The 20001-nt window shown below is 49.1% G+C and overlaps 1 protein-coding gene across 2 annotated transcripts in view; it reads left to right on the top strand.

Moving 5' to 3' along the window:
• The window catches only part of PRDM11 (PR/SET domain 11), an 86877-nt gene extending 67852 nt beyond the window's left edge, over positions 1–19025 (top strand). Inside the window, exons 6-8 of one of the 2 annotated variants that reach the window (XM_053561629.1) lie at positions 4540–4727; positions 8510–9136; positions 10262–19025. In XM_053561629.1, the coding sequence (XP_053417604.1) occupies positions 4540–4727; positions 8510–9136; positions 10262–12426 (2980 nt within the window). In that variant the 3' untranslated portion in view covers positions 12427–19025. The remainder of the gene's footprint in view (positions 1–4539; positions 4728–8509; positions 9137–10261) is intronic. The other variant, XM_053561630.1, reaches the window with a different exon arrangement.
• Positions 19026–20001: the final 976 nt, after the last annotated feature.

The following is a 20001-nucleotide window of genomic DNA, read 5'->3' as shown; positions in this document are numbered from 1 at the left end:
CTAAGCAGTGACTGGCTGGTCCCAGGGAGGGAGGGGGCCAAGCTGGAAGTAGTGAAATCAAAAGGGAAAGGGACAATGAGATGTAGAGACTTATCCACTAGGGGTGGGAAATATTTCAGTTTCTGTTTCTTGACTTCAGTGGGCATTGTGGTGCTAGCATATTAAATGCGAAGAGGAAACTGGGAGGATGGATGAGCGGGCAGCCTATTGCAGCCTGCGAGGGGGCGCCTTTTCAGGCAGGCTTTCATGCTGAGGGCTGGCTGGGTGGTGTCCATCAGAGGCCAGCTGACTACCTGGTGGGTGGATGCTGGACCCAAGTCCCTCCCAGCCCAGAGACCTATGTGCCTGTAAGAACACACATCCCAGCCTGTTGCTTCTCAGTCTTTTCTTATCTCTGCTGCCCTGACTGGGCAACTTCCTTTCCATCATGAGATTCCTACTAAAAGCCATAGCGTCTGAGTATGGCCTTTGTCGGTCCCCTCTGATAAACTGGATGCCCTCTGGGTCTTTTTCTCTTTTGAGCTGGAACTGATGGGCATTTCCTGACCCAGCTAGACAGTGTGGTGCACTTGATAAGACACAGTGGGTGAGGTCTGAAAATTGTTGTCCTTGTGCTTATCTGGCCAGCACTCAAGGTCAGTGAGGAGGTTGGAATAAGAACAATCCCTTGTCACCATGACAGGGTCAGTCCAGAGCTTTCCACCACCAGTAGCAACACTACCAGCACACCCCTTGATTGCTTCAAAAGCCCCTCGTTCTGTGGGTTGGGTTCTAAATGTTACCACATCAGCATTAGCATTTGTAGAACAACCTCTGCTAGACCTACCCTGGCCTTCTCTCAAGAGTTAGTGACCTGGGAACTCCTCAAACCTCTTTGCAAAGAGCTGCTCAGCCACAAAGAAATGGGAAAAAAAAAATGCTTCATTCCCTGGAAGCTTTCCAATTCTTGGAGAGGGCTCTTGCTTACCTGTAGCCATGTCACAGAACAGGCATAGTTCTTCATAAGGGGGTTGTCGTGCCTGGGGACAGAAGAATTCTGGGAATGAGTCTAGCCATCAGATATTACTATAAAGACCTTAAAAGGGGTAGAAATAAGTAAAGATAATGGGCTTGCGGACTTAGCTGGTTTCACTTAGCTTTACCTAAAAAATGATTTAAACATCTTGTTGGGGACTGGGTTATTGTGATTCGCCAAGAGTTGTCATATATACCCTGTTTCAAAAGCTAGGTTTCTGAACTACCAAATATAAGAAGATGCTGAACAAATTTTGATCTGCCTTCAAAAATACTTCGTGATCTACACAAAGCCTTGGGGCGACCTTTGTAAATATTGATTCTTACTGGGTAGAAAAGGAGCAGAAGATAGAAAGGGAAATTGAGTGAATAAATCTTTGACACATCCTCAAAGTTGTTCTTTTGAATGAATCAATCCCTGCTAAGAATAAGAATGTGTTCATCATCTATCTTTTCTCTCCCTCTCTCTCTCTTTTTTTTTTTTTTGCAGTTTTTGTCCGGGGCTGGGTTTGAACCTGCCACCTCCGGCATATGAGGCCCTACCCCTTTGAGCCACACAGGCGCCGCCCTATCTTTTCTCTTAACATTGAGTGACAGGGAAATAATTCTAGCTTTTAGAGCTTGATGGCTGTTTGGAAACTGAATAAAAAGGAGAGAAGATGGTTTTGTCCTGTCATACTGTGTGATTCAAGTGAGTCTTGTGAAAAAAAGGATGGATGGATGGTTTGCCTTCTGTCTCCGGGAGCAGGATAGTTTGGAACAACATCATTTCTGTTCTGTACTATATCCACAAGGTTGATTATTTTTGGATATCAAATCCCGTACTCTCACTACACTGGAGACTGGAAATATTTTGTATATTCAGAAGAAATCTCAGATATGGGGAAAAGGCAAACTCTGCAGTGGAGATGTGAGATTGGGGGTATTCATTTGGAGTGACATTTCTTGGCCAGGGGCCTCTTTTCCTTTAACGACATGGCTGCCTCCCCCTCTCAGGCAGACCAGGGCTCATATCAGATGCCGATGAGTACGCAGATGTGTTGAGGCTAAGTGAGATTCTGGACAAGATGCAAGCTCTGGGGATCCGAGCATCATAAATCTTACAAGTTCCAGACCCCCAGGGTGGAGCCTGTGACTCGTTTCTCTTAAAAGGAAGAAGCAGCCAAAGCTAGTGTCTGTTCTCCCATCCGCTTTGTTCTTACTGGGGTCTTACTACATCCTGTTGCCAGAATGAATTGTTCTCTGGACTCTGTTGGTCCTTCCTTGGAAGACAGTGGCCTCCAAGTCTCTTCAGATGAGAGGGGCAGGAGGTGGGCATCTCGAATGTAGATTCTCAATGCTGCTGTGGGCTGCAGCCGAGGCCACCTCGTCCCAGAACTGTCATTTGTGAATTTCTTATCTGTGTGTGTGTAGGGGGACAGAGGGTGGTTAACAGTAATGCTTACTTACTGAGGAAAACTTGGAAAGCACACAAAATTACAAAGAAGATCCACCTATAATGGATAATCACTCTTACAAACATTGGTCTATTTCCTCCAGGTAGTTTATAGAGGCTTGATTTTAAAGCAGTATTGGAACCATGGTATAAATAGCGTCCAGTGTTACTGTTCTCACACGAGTTTCTGTCAGCATTGTTTTTCCTGGTCATAAAAGGGTCCTTGAAAACATCTTTTGTATAGATGAGTAACATTTCACTGTATGAATGTAACACCATTTATTAAATCATTTCCCTTAGTAGACATTTGGGTGTTTTTTTTTTCTTTTGCACTGTTATGCAAAATGTTACAAGTGAGCACAGTGGAACACAGGGATTGCATAGTTAATCCACATCTTATTTTCTTGATGAGTATTACCATTTTGTTTCCAAAAGGGTTGTGCCACTTTATTTTGCACCATCGGAATGGCCTTTACCAATAAGGTGTTGCCATTTTTTAAAAAATATATGCCTATGAGATAATGTGCTACGTTGCCTTTCTTTTTTTTTTTTTTTTTTGTTTTTTATTGTTGGGAATTCATTGAGGGTACAATAAGCCAGGTTACACTGATTGCAATTGTTAGGTGAAGTCCCTCTTGCAATCATGTCTTGCCCCCATAAAGTGTGACACACACCAAGCGATCCTTTTCCTTTGTTCATTATCCATTTGAATTTTTCTGTGAATTAATGTTTCCCCCAGACTATTCCAAATACAATCCCTTGGCTTACAGACAGACTTTGATTTCTCTCTTGGCTTTTGAAACAAACCATAGTATAAGGAAAAGATGTTTGTTTTTGACTAGATGCTTAGGTAGCATGAAAGTCTAAATAATTTCCTCTTGCCCTCTGATCTGTATACCTCCATTTCCTAGAAGGTGTGGCATCATGCAACCTTTTGGAGGGGGTGCGGTGGCAGGTTGGATGTTGGAAATGTCATTTCAGTGAGAGTGGATGAAGGCCATGGGTTCCAAGGGTTTGACATGACTTTAGTGGTTACCTGGGCATTGTTGTGTTGGCATTTTACATGCTCACATAAGGCTATGGATATGTGGAAAGAACATAGGCCTCAAAGCGCCATCTCCCGTTAATTAGCTGCATGACTTTGGGCAAGTCACTTGGCCTCTTGGAGGCTCAGTCTCCTTATCGTAAAATCATTTAGTTAGGTTGGGCACGGTGGCTCACAACTGTAATCCTAGCACTCTGGGAGGCTGAGGCAGGTGGATTGCCTGAGCTCAGGAGTTCCAGACCAGCCAGAATAAGAGTGAGATCCCATCTCTGCTAAAAATAGAAAAAGTAGTCAGGTGTTGCAGCAGGTGCCTATCGTCCCAGCTAGTTGGGAGGCTGAGACAGGAGGATCACTCAAGCCTGAGAGTTTGAGGTTGCTGTGAGCTATGACGTCACAGCGCTCTACCCAGGGCAACAAAGTGAGATTCTTGTCTCAAAAAAAAAAAGTCAGTTAGATTAACTAGTGGTTGCCAACTTTTTGTTTTTTCTCATTTCTCTTCCTCTCCTGCGCCCATTGGACCCCTGTTTTTAAAGTTTTGATCCTTAGTGTTTATTAATTGGTCTCTTGAGCACTCTTGTCACGGGGCTTATTTCCTCCAGGCTTTATGACATTCTGAAAACAGTTCAAGGATGCCACCCTTACTATTACCAGAGGCCTGTGGATATGTGGGTGCCCCTGAGATTAAAAGTTAGTGAGGAATAGATAGAATGATCTCTCAGTTTTCCAAACACCTGTGTATCTGGTGTTGCATTTTATGTTTTCCATAGCCCATAAGGCAAGCAGTACAGGTATCATTTCTAGGCTCAGAAAATAGAGATTCTTTGAGGTTCAGAGACTTGCTTGAGGTCACACAAAGCAGTAATAACAGGGACCAGCTCTGGCTAGAGCTCCTTCCCTGGACAGGGCAGCTGCTTTGTCAAGGCTCACATGTGCCCATGGGCTTGTGGACTTCTCACCAGCTGCACTTGCCCAGCACTGCGTCGGCACCAGCAGGCGCTCAATGCAGGATGGCCCGAGCGTCCTCATCTGTCCCTCTCGCCCTCAGGTATGTGGCCATCTCCCGGGAGGAGAGGGAGCAGAACCTGCTGGCGTTCCAGCACAGTGAGCGCATCTACTTTCGGGTGTGCAGGGACATCCGGCCTGGGGAGCGGCTGCGGGTCTGGTACAGCGAGGACTACATGAAGCGCCTGCACAGCATGTCCCAGGAAACCATCCACCGCAACCTGGCCAGAGGTGAGCACCCACGTGCCAGGTGAGGGCCCTGCCCGCCGCTGAGCCCCAGGGGAGGCCAGGAAAGCTTCTCTGAGAGCTTCCTATTAAAACCAATGGGAAATCCAGTTCCCCAGCAATGAGAAGACCCCGGGCAATTCAGGGAAACGGATGGGTCGAGGTCTGGGCAGCAGCTCTAGGACGGGCAGCAGCTCTAGGACAGGCAGTGGCCACCTTATGTGTTCTCCTCCCTGGAAATGGTCTCAAAAACCCCTTACCACATGTATTTCGAGCATCAGTGACAGACACAAACCCCCAAAGCCAAGCAGATAAGTTCAATAAAAATGTATCCCATTTCCCCAATTCAAATGGATAGAGAGATGTTACAAATTGCTCCTGCCTCAGTAATGACAGCAATAATGGGTAACATTTACTAAATACTTAATATGTGTTAAGCAGGCTTTCTGCCTGTCCCCAAATAGTCATCACAACAGCTCCCACCCTGTCAGTGTGTGCAAGGATTAGATGGAGTGGTAGATTTACCGTATGTGGAACAATGCCCACCTCAATTGTAGTAAGCCCTCACTTGTGAACTTTTTATACTCATGAGTCGTGTAGATTATTGTACCCATCTTAAAGATGTGCAAACTGAACCTCAGTTAAATACAGCATTTCATCCAGAGGCGCGTGGCTAGGAAGGGCAAAGCTAGGTTTCTAACTCACATCTGTCTACTTTAAGATCTAGTTTGTAACCTCTGTGGCCTTCCGGACAAACCGGTCTCCTCTTGCTCTCATTACTGGCAGTCTTAATGATGTGATTTGAAAGAACAGTCTTTATCAGAAGAAGGAGGCGGGAAGGTGGTCTTAGATATGCAGAGCCCCCCGAGGGCAGGGTGTCCATCTCGGCTCCCTTAAATGAGTCATTTGAGAGTAGCTTTAAAGACTCCCCAGCCTCTAGCCCTTTACCTCTTTACTCCATCCTCGCCCCAGCCAGGGAAAACTGGTGAGTCCAGCTCCTTCTATCAAGATTTTCTTTGCACTAAAGCCACACGTTCAAATACCCAGAGTCCCTCTAGCATCAGGAATGACAGCTGTGCCTCAGCCCCATCCTATCCTGATCCTGACCAACCTACTTACTGGAATTAAATCTTCATTTGGGATATGAATGGAGACAATGAGAAGGGACTAGGGGTAACCTATCGAAATTAGCTATTGTTAAAAACAAAACAGAACAAAACAAATTGTGACTATTAAATATACAGCTGCTGCCTGACTTGGTAAAAGGTATCTGGTGATTGCTTGGCCAGTGAGAGACCCACTGCACATATTCATCTCTTGTCTCCTCTGGATCCGGGGGGTGGGCAGATGCTGATTTCACTCGAAGGCACGCTTCCATAACAAGATTGCTGTGGTCTCCATGTGACCTCTGGAGATGCCTCATGTCTGGCATATAGTAGGTGTTTGATCAGTCTTTGTTAAATGGGTAAAAGAAGAAATGAGTAAAGACCACCAAGAAGTTTCCAAAAGATTCATACCACCAGAAGAAGAGAAAATCAAGAGAAGTCACATCCGAGAGAGAACACAGGTTTCGTCCCTTGGCCACAGTTCTCTTGCATTCTTCTGGATTTGCAACACCCTTTTCTCCCCAGTGTCTTCTCCAGAGTGCCTAAAGCTACATCATCCTCCGAGAGCCCTGAGACCCGCAGGCACTGCTCAGAAAAGGGAGTGAGTTCTCAGGAGTGGTTCAAAGAGGTGCAGCAGACAGACCCGAATGGAGACACACCGAGACAGGAATATCCAGGATGGAGGAGTATCGGTCCTGGCCAGGCTGAGCAGTAGGAAATGGGAAGCCACAGCAGGACAGTTGGCCCAGAAACCCTTGGGGGAAGTCTGGGAGCTCAGTGGCTTTTAGATGTATGTTTCTATAGTCTGTAGCTTGAGCACACTCTGGACACTTTTTAGTGTTGTCTCAGATTGTCCTGCTCTGGAAGGGAGGTCTGCTACGCTCAATCACTTAAGGTCTTACCTAGAAGGAGGTTTCTTTATAATTGGAGGCCAGAGCATTGTTTGGAGCCAGAATTGCTTCCTGAAGAGAGTATAAATTATTCCTTTGTGGTTTTACCTTTGATGCATTGAACACAGCTAAATCTGGTATTAAAAAATTCATTTGATTTGATTGTTTTAAATCATTGATTTACTTTGAGGGTTTTTTGTTTTTCCATATTATATGGAGGCTTTGGAATCAATTTCATAATGATTAGAAGTCTTTTTTTGGCCCATAGATTTTTCCGGAAGCTTTAATCTAAGATTTGAGCTACCTTGTTTTAAAACAATAATGAAGAATCTCTGGTGATTTGCAGCCTTGACCTCCCAGTGTCCTCCACTGTTTGCTGCTTGATTGAGCCATGAAAAGGTGAAAGGGTGGCCTTTGATTTTTTTGAGATTCTCAGTGGGCAAGTGCCATAACTAATCTATAAGACAAATGTTGTATTTTTGAAAGTTCTCTCCATCCCTTTCTATAGCCCAGCTGTCTAGAAACTCATCTTCCTGAGTTCCAGAAGTCTTGGAGATAAGATTGTTCCTTAAGCATTCATGGGAGGACACAAAAGGGGCATCCTGAGTAGATCTCTCCCTTCTGCACTGTTACCTGTAGGAAACCTGGAGTCATACATGGGGCAGAACATGGTGCCCCACATCAGCCATGGGAAGCTAAGCATGGAACATCTGGATTGTTCATGGACCACCGTTAGCCTTTCACTCAGAGGCCTTTAGCAAATGTAGCTCTCAGAAGCCTAATTACATCGTAAATTCAAGTCATTGTTTAGCGTCACATCACCCAGATTTCCAAGTCCCACAGGCTGCTATCGGGACCTTATAAGGGATAAAGAAACATCTCTGCCTTTTTAGCATCTCCATCCCCAGGGAGTAGTTTATGAAACCATGTTGGCCATTTTAAAGAATCAAACTAAAATAATTTATTCTTGGGGAGTTCATCAAAGTCTTTGAAATAATTCAAAATAATTCAAAGTGAATTGAAGTAATTCACACGAGAAAGAAAGAAAAAAGGAAACATCCTTTGAACTGTTGGGTAAGGCAACGCAGCTGTATTTTGAGACTGCTTTGGGTCACTGTGGCTACCTTGTCCTTTGTCTTGTCAGAGGCTGCCACCTTGGAGCCCTCAGTAACCATAGGTATCCCTGTCAGTGAGAACCACGGAAGTTTGGGACACACTTTCTCACCTAGCCCTAGTCTTCTGATTGTTGGGAGAATCAGAAAGGTCCATTGCTAAAGCATGGACTTTTCCCTAAGTGTGTTGGCTCAAAAGCAGCCAGGGAAGAGGAGGGAGCAAGGTTCATGGTATTTCACGTGTACCTTTTACCAAGTCCAAGCAGCCATCTTGTCATTGCCAGGGCTGGGGAATCAATGCTCACTTGGCTCCAAGTATGTTTCCACCACCCAGTGTGATTGGGCGTGATGGCATCTTCATTGGATGTCAAGTCCCTTTGAAAGAACTTCTGATTACCATTCCATCTAGATTTCTCTTAACTCACAAGTGTTAAGCTTATATCCATGATGCTTCTTTGAAACGGTCTCCTTAAAAAAAGATTTTCCATTTTGGGGGGTTCTATGTTGTTAGCTCCTGTGATCCACTCTCTCAAGTGATCCACTTGTCACACCTGCCCCACAAGGCCCGACTTAGAGGGATGTGTCAGGCAACGTCCTAGCAGGAAGCCTGCTTTGTTTTCTGTTGGTTTCTCCAATCGGGGATTTTCCCCACTTCCTTACACCCTGGTTTTCCTTCCTAGGAGAGAAGAGGTTGCAAAGGGAGAAGTCTGAGCAGGCTCTGGATAACCCAGAAGACCTGAGGGGTCCCCTTCAGCTCCCCGTGTTGAGACAGGGCAAAAGTCCCTACAAGCGTGGCTTTGATGAGGGGGATGTACACCCCCAGGCCAAAAAGAAGAAAATTGACCTGATTTTCAAAGATGTGCTGGAGGCCTCACTGGAATCTGCGAAGGTGGAAGCCCACCAGCTGGCACTGAGCACCTCGTTGGTCATCAGGAAAGTCCCCAAGTACCAAGATGACACCTACAGTCGGTGTGCAACAACCATGACCCGCAGCATGCAGAATGTCAGCCGGACCCAGGGGGAAGGGGACTGGAAGATCCCCCAGGGTGTCTGCAAGGAGCCAGGTCCATTGGAGGAAGAAGAAGAGGAGCCTTCATCATTCAAGGCTGACAGTCCTGCCGAGGCCTCCCTTGCCTCTGACCCTCATGAACTTCCTACCACCTCCTTTTGCCCTAACTGTATTCGCTTAAAGAAGAAGGTCCGGGAACTCCAGGCAGAATTAGACATGCTTAAGTCTGGGAAGCTTCCTGAGCCCCCCGTGTTACCTCCACAGGTACTGGAGCTCCCAGAGTTCTCAGACCCTGCAGGTAAGTTGGTAAGGATGAGATTATTGCCGGAGGGAAGAGCTCACAGCGGGCTGTGTGGAGGGTGGCGTAACACTGTCTGGTAAAGCCTCCCGTGGGGAGACCGGAGGAGTGTGACGTGGAGGGGGCCCCCTCTGTGGGTGGGAGCCTGCATCTTCAGCGCCTGTGACAGCTCTGCCAGGATGCTTCGTGTGTCAACCTTGTATCCTCCTTGTCAATAAAGGAAGTTCCACTCCAGAAGGGGTGTGTGATGTCTTCTTGACCCATTGCCTTTCTGTGGTGGTCCTACTGATGTCTAACCCCAAAGCCTAAAACCTAAAGCCAGTCTTTCTCCTCAGTCCCAAGCAGGGTGTCCTGTGGGGGAGACCTCACCACTTCCCAAACTCAAGTCTAGGACCACAGACTTATTCTTCTCTTCTCAAATCTCTGTTCTGCCCAATGCGGTCCCAGTTCCCCTACCTGGAGTTTTAGAAGGATGGCGAGCCAGGGGACCCAGGGCACTCACCTGCATGCCGTTGCCCTTCTCTGTTGGCTTCCTGGGTCTTTTAGCATTGGCTGACAATGAGGGAGATTTTCCTGGTCCCAACTGCAGCTGAGACTGTCTACGTGGCAGTTTCTCTTTTAACCACATCCCTTAGCTCAGGATGAGGCGTGTCAGATAGTCAAACCACACACCTGGACTAAACAGCAGTTTGATCCCACAATCATCTGAGGCCATATCCAAACTGCCTTCATTCGCATTAGTGGAGTCCTAAAGGTCTAACTTTGGGATATTTGATGTGTTTTTTCTCCCTCCGTCAGACCCACTCTCTCAACCTGTGCTTTCCAGCTCATGGGGAGCATTTGAATCCCTTGGGCACCTGTGCATGGAGGGTGAGGGCAGGTGGCCTGGAGCATGTGGAGGTGACAGAGGCCACGGCGGACAATCTGCAGAGAGGACAAGTCACCTGGGAGAACCAAAGTGCTTAGAAATAAATTCTGGGCTGGGATTCAATCTGTTGTAGGCTTCTATAGACTTCTGTCCTGTATGGTGCAGCACCAGCCCCTCAGGCAGTATTTCTTGCTCACTGTGGAATCATCTCTGTTTTTCCACAAGGGCTAAATGTTTCTTTCTCATTTGTTTTGCAGCCTCAGAAAGCATGGTCTCCGGCCCTGCCATTATGGAAGACGATGACCAGGAAGTTGATTCAGCAGATGAGTCCGTCTCCAACGATATGATGACTGCCACCGATGAGCCCTCCAAGATGTCATCAGCCACCGGACGGCGAATCCGGCGCTTTAAGCAGGAGTGGCTGAAGAAGTTCTGGTTCCTGCGGTACTCCCCCACCCTCAACGAGATGTGGTGCCATGTCTGCCGCCAGTACACGGTGCAGTCCTCCCGCACTTCGGCCTTCATCATCGGCTCCAAGCAGTTTAAGATCCACACCATCAAGCTGCACAGCCAGAGCAATCTGCACAAGAAGTGCCTGCAGCTGTACAAGCTGCGCATGCACCCCGAGAAGACGGAGGAGATGTGTCGCAACATGACCCTGCTCTTCAACACCGCCTACCACCTGGCCCTCGAGGGCAGGCCCTACCTGGACTTCCGGCCCCTGGCAGAGCTGCTGAGGAAGTGCGAGCTCAAGGTGGTGGACCAGTATATGAACGAGGGGGACTGCCAAATCCTTATCCATCACATTGCGCGGGCCCTGCGGGAAGACCTGGTGGAGCGCATCCGTCAGTCACCTTGCCTCAGCATCATCCTGGATGGGCAGAGCGATGACCTGCTGGCCGACACGGTGGCCGTCTACGTCCAGTACACCAGCAGCGATGGGCCCCCGGCCACGGAGTTCCTATCTCTGCAGGAGCTAGGCTTCTCCAGCACGGAGAGCTATCTCCAGGCATTTGACCGGGCCTTCTCAGCCTTAGGCATCCGGCTGCAGGATGAGAAGCCAACCGTTGGCTTGGGCATCGATGGGGCCAACATCACAGCCAGTCTGCGCGCCAGCATGTTCATGACCATCCGCAAGACGCTGCCCTGGCTGCTGTGCCTGCCCTTCATGGTGCACCGGCCGCACCTGGAGATCTTGGATGCCATCAGCGGGAAGGAGCTGCCCTGCCTGGAGGAGCTAGAGAACAATCTGAAGCAGCTGCTGAGCTTCTACCGTTACTCCCCGCGCCTCCTGTGTGAGCTACGGGCCACAGCCGCCACCCTCTGCGAGGAGACAGAGTTCCTGGGGGACATCCGGGCTGTGCGGTGGATCATTGGTGAGCAGAATGTCCTCAACGCTCTCATCAAGGACTACCTGGAGGTGGTGGCCCACCTCAAGGACGTCAGCAGCCAGACCCAGCGGGCAGATGCGTCGGCCATCGCCCTCGCCCTGCTGCAGTTCCTCATGGACTACCAGTCCATCAAGCTCATCTACTTCCTGCTGGATGTGATCGCCGTGCTCTCACGCCTGGCCTACGTCTTCCAGGGCGAGTACCTGCTAGTGTCCCAGGTGGATGACAAGATTGAGGAGGCCATCCAGGAGATCAGCCGGCTAGCTGACTCCCCTGGGGAGTACCTGCAGGAGTTCGAGGAGAACTTCCGGGAAAGCTTCAATGGGATTTCGATGAAGAACCTCAGGGTGGCTGAAGCCAAGTTCCAGTCCATCAGGGAAAAGATCTGCCAGAAGACCCAGGTCATCCTGGCTCAGAGGTTCGATTCCCGCAGCCGGGTCTTTGTGAAGGCCTGCCAGGTGTTTGACCTGGCTGCCTGGCCCAGGAGCAGCGAGGAGCTCCTGAGCTATGGCAAGGAGGACATGGTGCAAATATTCGACCACCTGGAGGCCATCCCGACCTTTTCCCGGGACCTCTGCAGGGAGGGGCTGGACCCTCGAGGGAGTCTGTTGATGGAGTGGCGAGAACTCAAGGCGGATTACTACACAAAAAATGGCTTCAAAGACCTGATCAGCCACATTTGCAAATATAAGCAGAGGTTTCCGCTTTTGAACAAGATCATCCAGGTTCTCAAAGTCCTTCCCACTTCCACTGCTTGCTGTGAGAAGGGCCGCAATGCCCTCCAGCGAGTTCGCAAAAACCATCGCTCCCGCCTGACCCTGGAGCAGCTCAGCGACCTGTTGACAATCGCTATAAATGGACCTCCGATCGCCAACTTTGATGCCAAGCGAGCCCTGGACAGTTGGTTCGAGGAGAAGTCTGGCAACAGTTACACCCTGTCTGCCGAGGTCCTCAGCAGGGTGTCTGCGCTGGAGCAGAAGCCAGTGCTACAGACCGTGGACCATGGGACAGAGTTTTACCCTGACATTTAGAGGGCCGGCGCTGCAAACAAAGTTCACTAAGCTGTTGAATATTTTTTTAAATCTATACTCATAAGCTTTGATATATTATATAAATATATATTATATTATATTATATATATAAACCCACACTGAAAATTTTTAAAAAACCAAGGTGACGTGTCCACCAGAAGCCACTGGGAGCTTTCAGAAAGGAATAATGTCAGAAACTGACTTGTCTACAAAATTCGGCAGCTGCGACATGTGTGGCAACTCATTTTCACTCACGGAAGCGTGTGCTGGGGCCACCTGTGCGCCCACCTAACAGTCTACCAACAGCATAAGCTAAAATGACAGGTCTCTGTCGTCACCGTTAGGTAGCTTGTTTGTTTATGTTTTCATTTGGGGATTGAGGGGCCTTGGGTCTGGGTTTGGGTTTATGTTCTTGCCTTTTATTTCTGTGTGTGGTTTTATGGGGGGGAGGTCTCATAGACGATCTTGCCCAGCTGAATCTGATCTCTGGTTTCAGACAGGGTGGGCTACGTATCTGGATTGGGGTGTTTGATCTTTCTCCCTCATCCTGACTTCAGTTTGAGAGATTTTTATTCATTTCCTATTGAGGCTTCCTTCACTGTTGTAGAAACAAAAGTGTCAGTCAAATTGTGATACCACCATTCCTCACCTCTGTTGTCTCTCCGCCTAGTCTCAGATCGTGGATTTCCTCCTTCTAGCCCCTGGATACTCAGATGCATCTGTTATCCTGAAGGCAACACTGCCTTCCAGCCGAGCTTGAAATTCTTGGGAAGAAAGAAGTAGTGAGCTTTTTGCATTCCTATTTTTATGTAGTGGAAGATAAAATAATCTAATGCCATTCAGATCCAGGGCTGTTGGGGAGACAAGAGCCAAGAAGTCCAGACCCCCAATAGGGCAGTGATTTTTTGGCTAAAAGCAAGGAAAATGAAAGGTATATATTCAATTTACATGAATTATTTATACTTTGTCTTTATAATAATATCATGTGTTAGAGATTTTTTTTTCCTTGAATAATTGAGAAATACCTGCTATAGTTCAGTGGCAAGAGATATCAATGCAAGTTGTGCCAGCGAGAGTCTCTAGAGATGTGGTCCGTCTTTTTCAACCAGGTGATAACATGCTCCACAGCCTGGTGGGAAGGTCATGGGAAACCAGGGAATGTGTCTATGCCTGTGAACTCTTCCTTTTTGAACAGGGTAGAGATGTCCTTAGGAAAAGGAAAAACCAAGAAGACAGGACTCTCAAGGCATCAGCCTACACACACACACACACACACACACACACACACAACCACAGATATAAGCTTTAGAAATAGCCACTTGCCTACTCCCTGGGGCAAGTAGTGGTTTAAGCTAGAGGAGTCTGATCAATGCTCTTTGTTCATTTAACTACCAGTATACCTCGCAGGGGAGTTTTAAAAAAATGTGCGTGAGCTGTTTAAAACTTCTGTTGGTGTTTCTACATCTGATTTATGCATATTTTATATGCAGAGATCCTATAGCATGCATGCAGGTCATATCTAGGGGAGGGAGGAAGGTCTGAATTATGTACATGTGGTCAGTTCTGCTGAGAGCTGCCCCTCTCTGTTAGCAGAGGTTGGGGCGATCTGGCCACAGGCAAGACCCAAGTGTCCTCAACCTGCATGGCTCGGATATTATAAAACTGTGGTGGCTTCCTTCCTTCTTGGTTTATCTTGTCTCTGAGGCCTCATGCCACCATTGAGAACCATAGTGGAACTGTCATCAACACTGAACATGTTATTGCCCCTTCCTGGTCCCACAGTCCCTTCATCCTCCTCAAATCCCTTCCCTCTCGCCCCCATGGTCTTGGTGCTAAGATAACTTTAGAATCATTGCTGCTAGTCAATAGCTTTTCATTATATACATATATTATATATATTATATATTATTTTTTGAAACATTTTTGTTTGTTTTCAACAGTGATGTAGCATGTTTTAAAAAACACAAAACAAAAAAAGCCCTGGGTTCCTCCAATTGTCCCACTGCCAGGCCTCATATGCTGCCTTCTTCAACAAATCAATGCACCCCTGCCTGGCGACATTCACTCCGTCCCCCCCCCCCCCAGAGTTGCACACTTACTTCCCCACCTTCCTCTGAGCAAGAAGAGAGTTCGCCAGAACTAGCAAGGAAAGACCAAAAGCCCCTTTCCAAAGCTTTGAAATCCCCAGTCCTGCTCCACTTGTCCACTTTAAGCTGATTCTCCTCCAGCTGCCCCTCCCATCTGGGTCAAAGTCTGACTGTGGTCAAGTGAGGTGCTGTTGCAAAGCACAAGGCCCCACCTTGCCAAGCCCCAGCCTCAGGACTTCTGTCCTCTAGCACACAAACTACCGTGGCTGGAGAGTTTCACTGAACATCACAGACTAAGCTGGGTTGAGGGTATAGACGGCTGGGCCTTGGTGAGGGGCAGAAACAGTAGGTTGGGATCCTTTCTTCTAGCCAACAGTTGCCTTACACCTCTTCCTTCCCTCTCTGCTCCTCCCTACCCATTACACTGGGACTCTCTACCAAGGGGGTCATCCCCTCGACCACTCATTTGAAAACCAGGAAGAGAGAAACAGCATCCGCCTGGGCACCTTGTCAGGGCTGCAACTGTTTTCCTCTCAAGCTGTGGCCAAAATGAGCCCAAATCTTCAGCTAGAGGGAAAACAATCCTTTGGGCCAATGCCAGTGCCTACTCTGTATTTCCTGAGAAAGCCAGGGGCAGGTGACCTGCCTCTGGGCCCAGCCGAGTGAGCTGCGACCAGCAGCACATGGCTGCAGGGTCACCTCCTGGGCCAGCCTCTAGGCCTCAGAGGAGGAGCTCAGTTCTCAGGCGGTCTTGAAGGTCAGCAGGGTACCTCTTAAAACTCTGGGTGCTCATGGCTTCTGCTGCATTCAGCTATGCCAGGGCTGTGGCCCACACTCTGTAGGCCACTTTGCCTTGGGACGGGGAGTAACCAGGGAACAAACTGGGTAATACACCACTGCAATTTACACAGGGTCTTTTCTCAGCCTGCATGCTCCCAAGGAGGCTCAGTGCATCTGTCCTGTGAATTCTGCATGTGATTACTCGTGACTTCTGTCGTGGGTATTTGGGGCTGATGGGATGTTTGGGGTTTGTCTAGTGTCATGAACAGGCAGCATGAGCATCCCAAATGACAGAACCCCTTAACTTAGCCCCTGGCCCAGGAGTAACAGCCATAGGCTTAGAATGAAATGTGTCTCCCAGGCTGAGACTTGTCATAATTGGGCTATCTGATTAGTGATTCTCTTTGGCTCATGAAGTGGGTGGGAAGTGAGATCAACTTTGAGGCCCAGCTTTGTGGCCACCTGTGCCAGGCATATACATGGCAGAGCCTGGGAGCCACAGTCCTTGGGATTACAATGATCTGCTCTTCCTTCATGGAGGGAAAAAAAAAAGACGCACTGCCATCCAGTATTTGTAAAAAATACGGGCAGCCCAGCCCTGTCTGCAAATCTTGCCATGTCAGAGTCCAATTTTGCCAGCCTGGTTGAACATGAGAGTCGAGGCATCATTTTTGTTTAAATGACTGCCTGCGACCTCCTCACTTCCCCCTGCTCATTTGGCAATGAGACAGGCTCGAACTCCTGGAAGGTGGGTTTCCGTGCTGGGCACTTTAGGGGTTTCTGACCTTTATGCCTGCTACATGTTACCAAGTTGAGTTGTGCTGCTGAGACCCCTCACCTTGACTTGCTTCTGCCAAGCCTCTGATTTGGAGAAAGGACCTTGTAATTACTTAAGATAATATTGAAATAACCTTCCATTTGTTTGGAGGTGGTGTCAAGAAAGAGAAAACAAAAAACAGCATCAGGAGGCTGAAAAGGACAGTGGGGAATCTGCAGTGGACTACCTGGAGCCCAGTGGGGCCCAGGGGGAGGCCTTAGGGGTTGAAATATAACTTCTCTTCTCTATAGCCCCCTTTCATAGTTTCTCCTACCCCCTCTAGGAGCAGAAATTCTGAATCTAGATCTGCTTTGGGCTTATGATCTAGGTTGATTTACAAGTAGAATTCTTGCTTTTTGCATCCAACTATGCATCCAACTTTGGCAGAAGGCACCAAACTCATATGCTCTCATCCCTTTGAGAGAGCAGGTCTAGCCAGGCCAGGCTGGAGGGGCCTCCTTAAACAAGAAAGGGGTTTTCAGAGAGCAGTGGAGCATGGTATGCCTACTCTAGACATCAGTCTCCTGGGAAGGTGGTGCTGTGTCCTGCGTTTCTGTCCAGCCCTCTGCTTGGAGGGAGGCCCGTCTTGTGCAGTCTGTGGTTTGGGATGGTTTTGCTGAGTGGATGGAGCTATGATATTTTAGGGAGCCTTTGAGGCAATCTTTGCATGTTAGCCAGAGGGAGAAAAAGTGCCCTTTTGGGAGGAAAATGGTACACCCTCCTCTTCCATCTGGCACTCCCTTCCCCCTGCCCCCTCAAGTGGCATCACCCTGGGAATACCTATGCAATCCAGTCTCCCTAGGAGAGTGCATGGAGCAGAGGTATGTGCCGTGTATAATACAGATGCTACCGCAGTTATGTTGTATATATGGACATATACAGTACCTATACACACAGAGTAAGAGTAAATCACGTCTATATATCTATAAATAATATCCTATATATTTATACATTTCTATGTTTTAAATAGATATAAAAATAGAGTCTATAGAGCTGGGGGGAGCAGGGCAGGAGGCAGGGCCTTTGGAGCCCGGAGACGGGAAGCTCAGCCAGCAGGGTTTGCTGGCCAGGGAGCCTCCTACCAGAGTGCTGGAGAGCAGAGTTACGGGGCCGGCCGTCTCCAAGCACTTTCTCTCCTTTTCCACAGGCTTGGGCTGAGGTTAGGAGTTATCCCCTGAGCTGCAGAAGTGGCCGGTCCTTCCTTCCCTCCCACCACCCTCCGCCAGCGCAAGGTGGTCACTGCTGCTTGGCAGTAGAGCGTAGTCTCTGACCCCTGGTGGAGGGGCAACCGCACAACCCTCAATACCCTCCCGCACCAAAAAGAAGCAGCGTAGGTAGCAACAGGAAAGGTGCAAATTGGATCAGGAGCGGTCCAGGAAAGATGTCGCCCCCACCCCCACCCCGAGGCGCGTCTGCTGCCCTCTAGAGGCCGGGCCTCTGAAGTGCAGCCGCGCTGGCCTCCCTCACCCGCTCAACCACTGTCTGCCCAGGCAGGGGGAGAGGACTGGGCAGCATGAGCATTAACCCGGCAGCTCGGCCCACTGCTCAGAGTCTTTCCGACCAGGACAGGGGCATCAGCTAACAGGGAAGGGTGGGAGAGACATATCCGCACACTCACAAATTTAGTGGAACTCAAAGTTCAGAAGCAGGGCCTTGGCCCAGCCTGCTCCGCGCAGCCGCCGCGGCTGCTGGCTGTACTCAGGACCACGATGCTCCCCTCCTCCCGCGCGGGGGGCCCTGGCCCCTCACCCCACCGCCGTGGAGTGGGCAGGTTTAGTTCACGTACACTGTTCGGATTCTGTGACTCAAGTTAGCGGTTGAGCCGGGACGCTCAAGGCCCACCCGCCTGTGTTGGGAAGGTCGCCTTCTTTGCCAAGTCCCCAGCTCCCACCCCGAGCCAGGCTGGGATGTCTGGGGGCCGGAGCGGGCACCGACCGGTGCAGCTGGCATCACGACGGAGGGCTTCTGCAGCCCTGACCTGAGGCCGAAGCTCATTTGCTTCCAGTTTTTTCTCTATGGTTGTTTTCCTCCCGAGGTAAAAGATAGGGCAAGCCGGGGCTGTGGATGACGGAGAGCGAGAGGGCAGCTGTACGCTCTGCTCTCCAGACCAGCCTGCAGCCTGCCACACTTACGTCCATTTCGAGCCTCCTCCCACCACTTCCACCTCTTCCCCACCATTCTACCAACGTACCTCAGTCTCCAGCAGACCCGACCTGGACCTACGGTCCAGAGGGGGTCTGTCTGCCATCGCCCACCTCCTTGAGCCACAGCTAGCTGCCAATCGGGTCTGGAACACCCTCCAGTGCCTGACTCAAGAGAGACCAGGCCCTGCCGAGCCTTCCCCCACTGCGGTGGACCAGACCCACGGCCAGGGGATGGGCATCCCCAGGTAGCAATCCCACAATGCACTGTACCTCAGAGAGAGCGTGCCAGGGGCACCCAGGGACTGGACCCTCCGTCCAGAGGAGGACAGCCGGTTACACACTGCTCACCAAAAGACAAAGGCCAGGCTGCCCTCGGGCACCCCTCAGTCTTTACTTTTGTCTCTCCATAAGAACCAGCAGTCTGATTCCGTCTTTTTCAGCCCCTGCCTCTCTCCTCTCCACCCCCACGCTGCTGAACCGTTTTCATTTCAATCACAAAGGAAAAATAAAGTGGGGGTGGGGGAAAAACCTAGGAGTCAATTATCACATACATATTAATATGTTAATACTTTCTTTCTTAAAAAAAAACCTCTTGATGTTATTATTATTTTGCAGACTACGCTTTATAGTACCTGTGTGATGGGACCTAGAACACTGGATACAAATAGAGCTATGTTGGTTTATCATCATATGTACGCAGAAACTTTCCTTTTGTCATATTATCCTTGTAATGTAAGAAGATTGTTAATAAAAGCATTTAAATTTGCTCACCATGGTTGAATCGCTGCCTCCTTGCCTCTGAATCCCGGCCTGTGCTCTGGGTGACTCTGAATGGATCCCACCACAAAGGCTCCCGTGTCAGGGTAGGAACCTGCCAGCTGCCAGGCTTGGAAGAACTAGAAGAGGCCTCTTTAGCCCCTTCTTGCTGCTCTCAACTTCCCCCCATTACAATCTACTTCCAGCAAGTAACCTACGTGCCTCGCCCACCAGGCAGGCCAAAAGAGGTGTGACTGAACCCGTTTAAAATAAATCTGTCTGCTCCCATATGCATTCATCCCACAAGACTCTCTCAGAGGAGGCACACAGGGCCACTGCGGATAAACTGTCGTTCTAGTTCTCCCCCTGCCTGCCTTGATTCTCCACATGCAGGCCTGGTCCCTAGAGAAGGGTCTTTCCTCAACAGTTTGCCAGTGGCATTGGAATGGGGCTGATGAGTGATGTTTTTGCACGCTGTTTTGCAAAGAAGACAGGTATAAAGTCAATGAAGAAGTAGATAATGTGGTTCTATTTTTTCTTCTTGAGACCCTTGGTTTTCTGCCTCACAGTCACCCCTCCCACCCATCTGCCTCCCTCAGCTACCTCCCCCGTCTCCTCGTCTTAACCTCTGCTTTCCTAGTGTCTGCCATCTTCTTCACAGCCCTTGAACCACCCTTCCCCCTTACACGCCTTGTGTTGTGAAAATCATGCTGCAGTCCCCATGGAATGTTCTAGTTCTCTTTTTCCCAGAGGAGGAGTCAGGCAAGAAGGAGACAAGGGGCATAGCTATCCATGCCTAATCAGCCCAGTGACCCAGGCTCAGCCCCTGCTCCCATGCTGGCCTGCACAGATTTGACCCACCTTTGCAGCAGTATCTGGAACATGTTAAGTGATTCTATCACCAGGAGGCAAGGGGAGGAAAGGCATCCTCCCCCATCTGTACTTGGTCATGAAGTTGGTCTCCTACTCCTTTCCCTCCCTCTTCTCCCCA

Source organism: Nycticebus coucang, chromosome 14 (genome assembly GCF_027406575.1).
Source record: "Nycticebus coucang isolate mNycCou1 chromosome 14, mNycCou1.pri, whole genome shotgun sequence".
In the NCBI taxonomy this organism is placed as follows: domain Eukaryota; kingdom Metazoa; phylum Chordata; class Mammalia; order Primates; family Lorisidae; genus Nycticebus; species Nycticebus coucang.
Note: the sequence above shows the minus strand (reverse complement) of the source record. Positions and strands in the feature narration are given on the sequence as shown.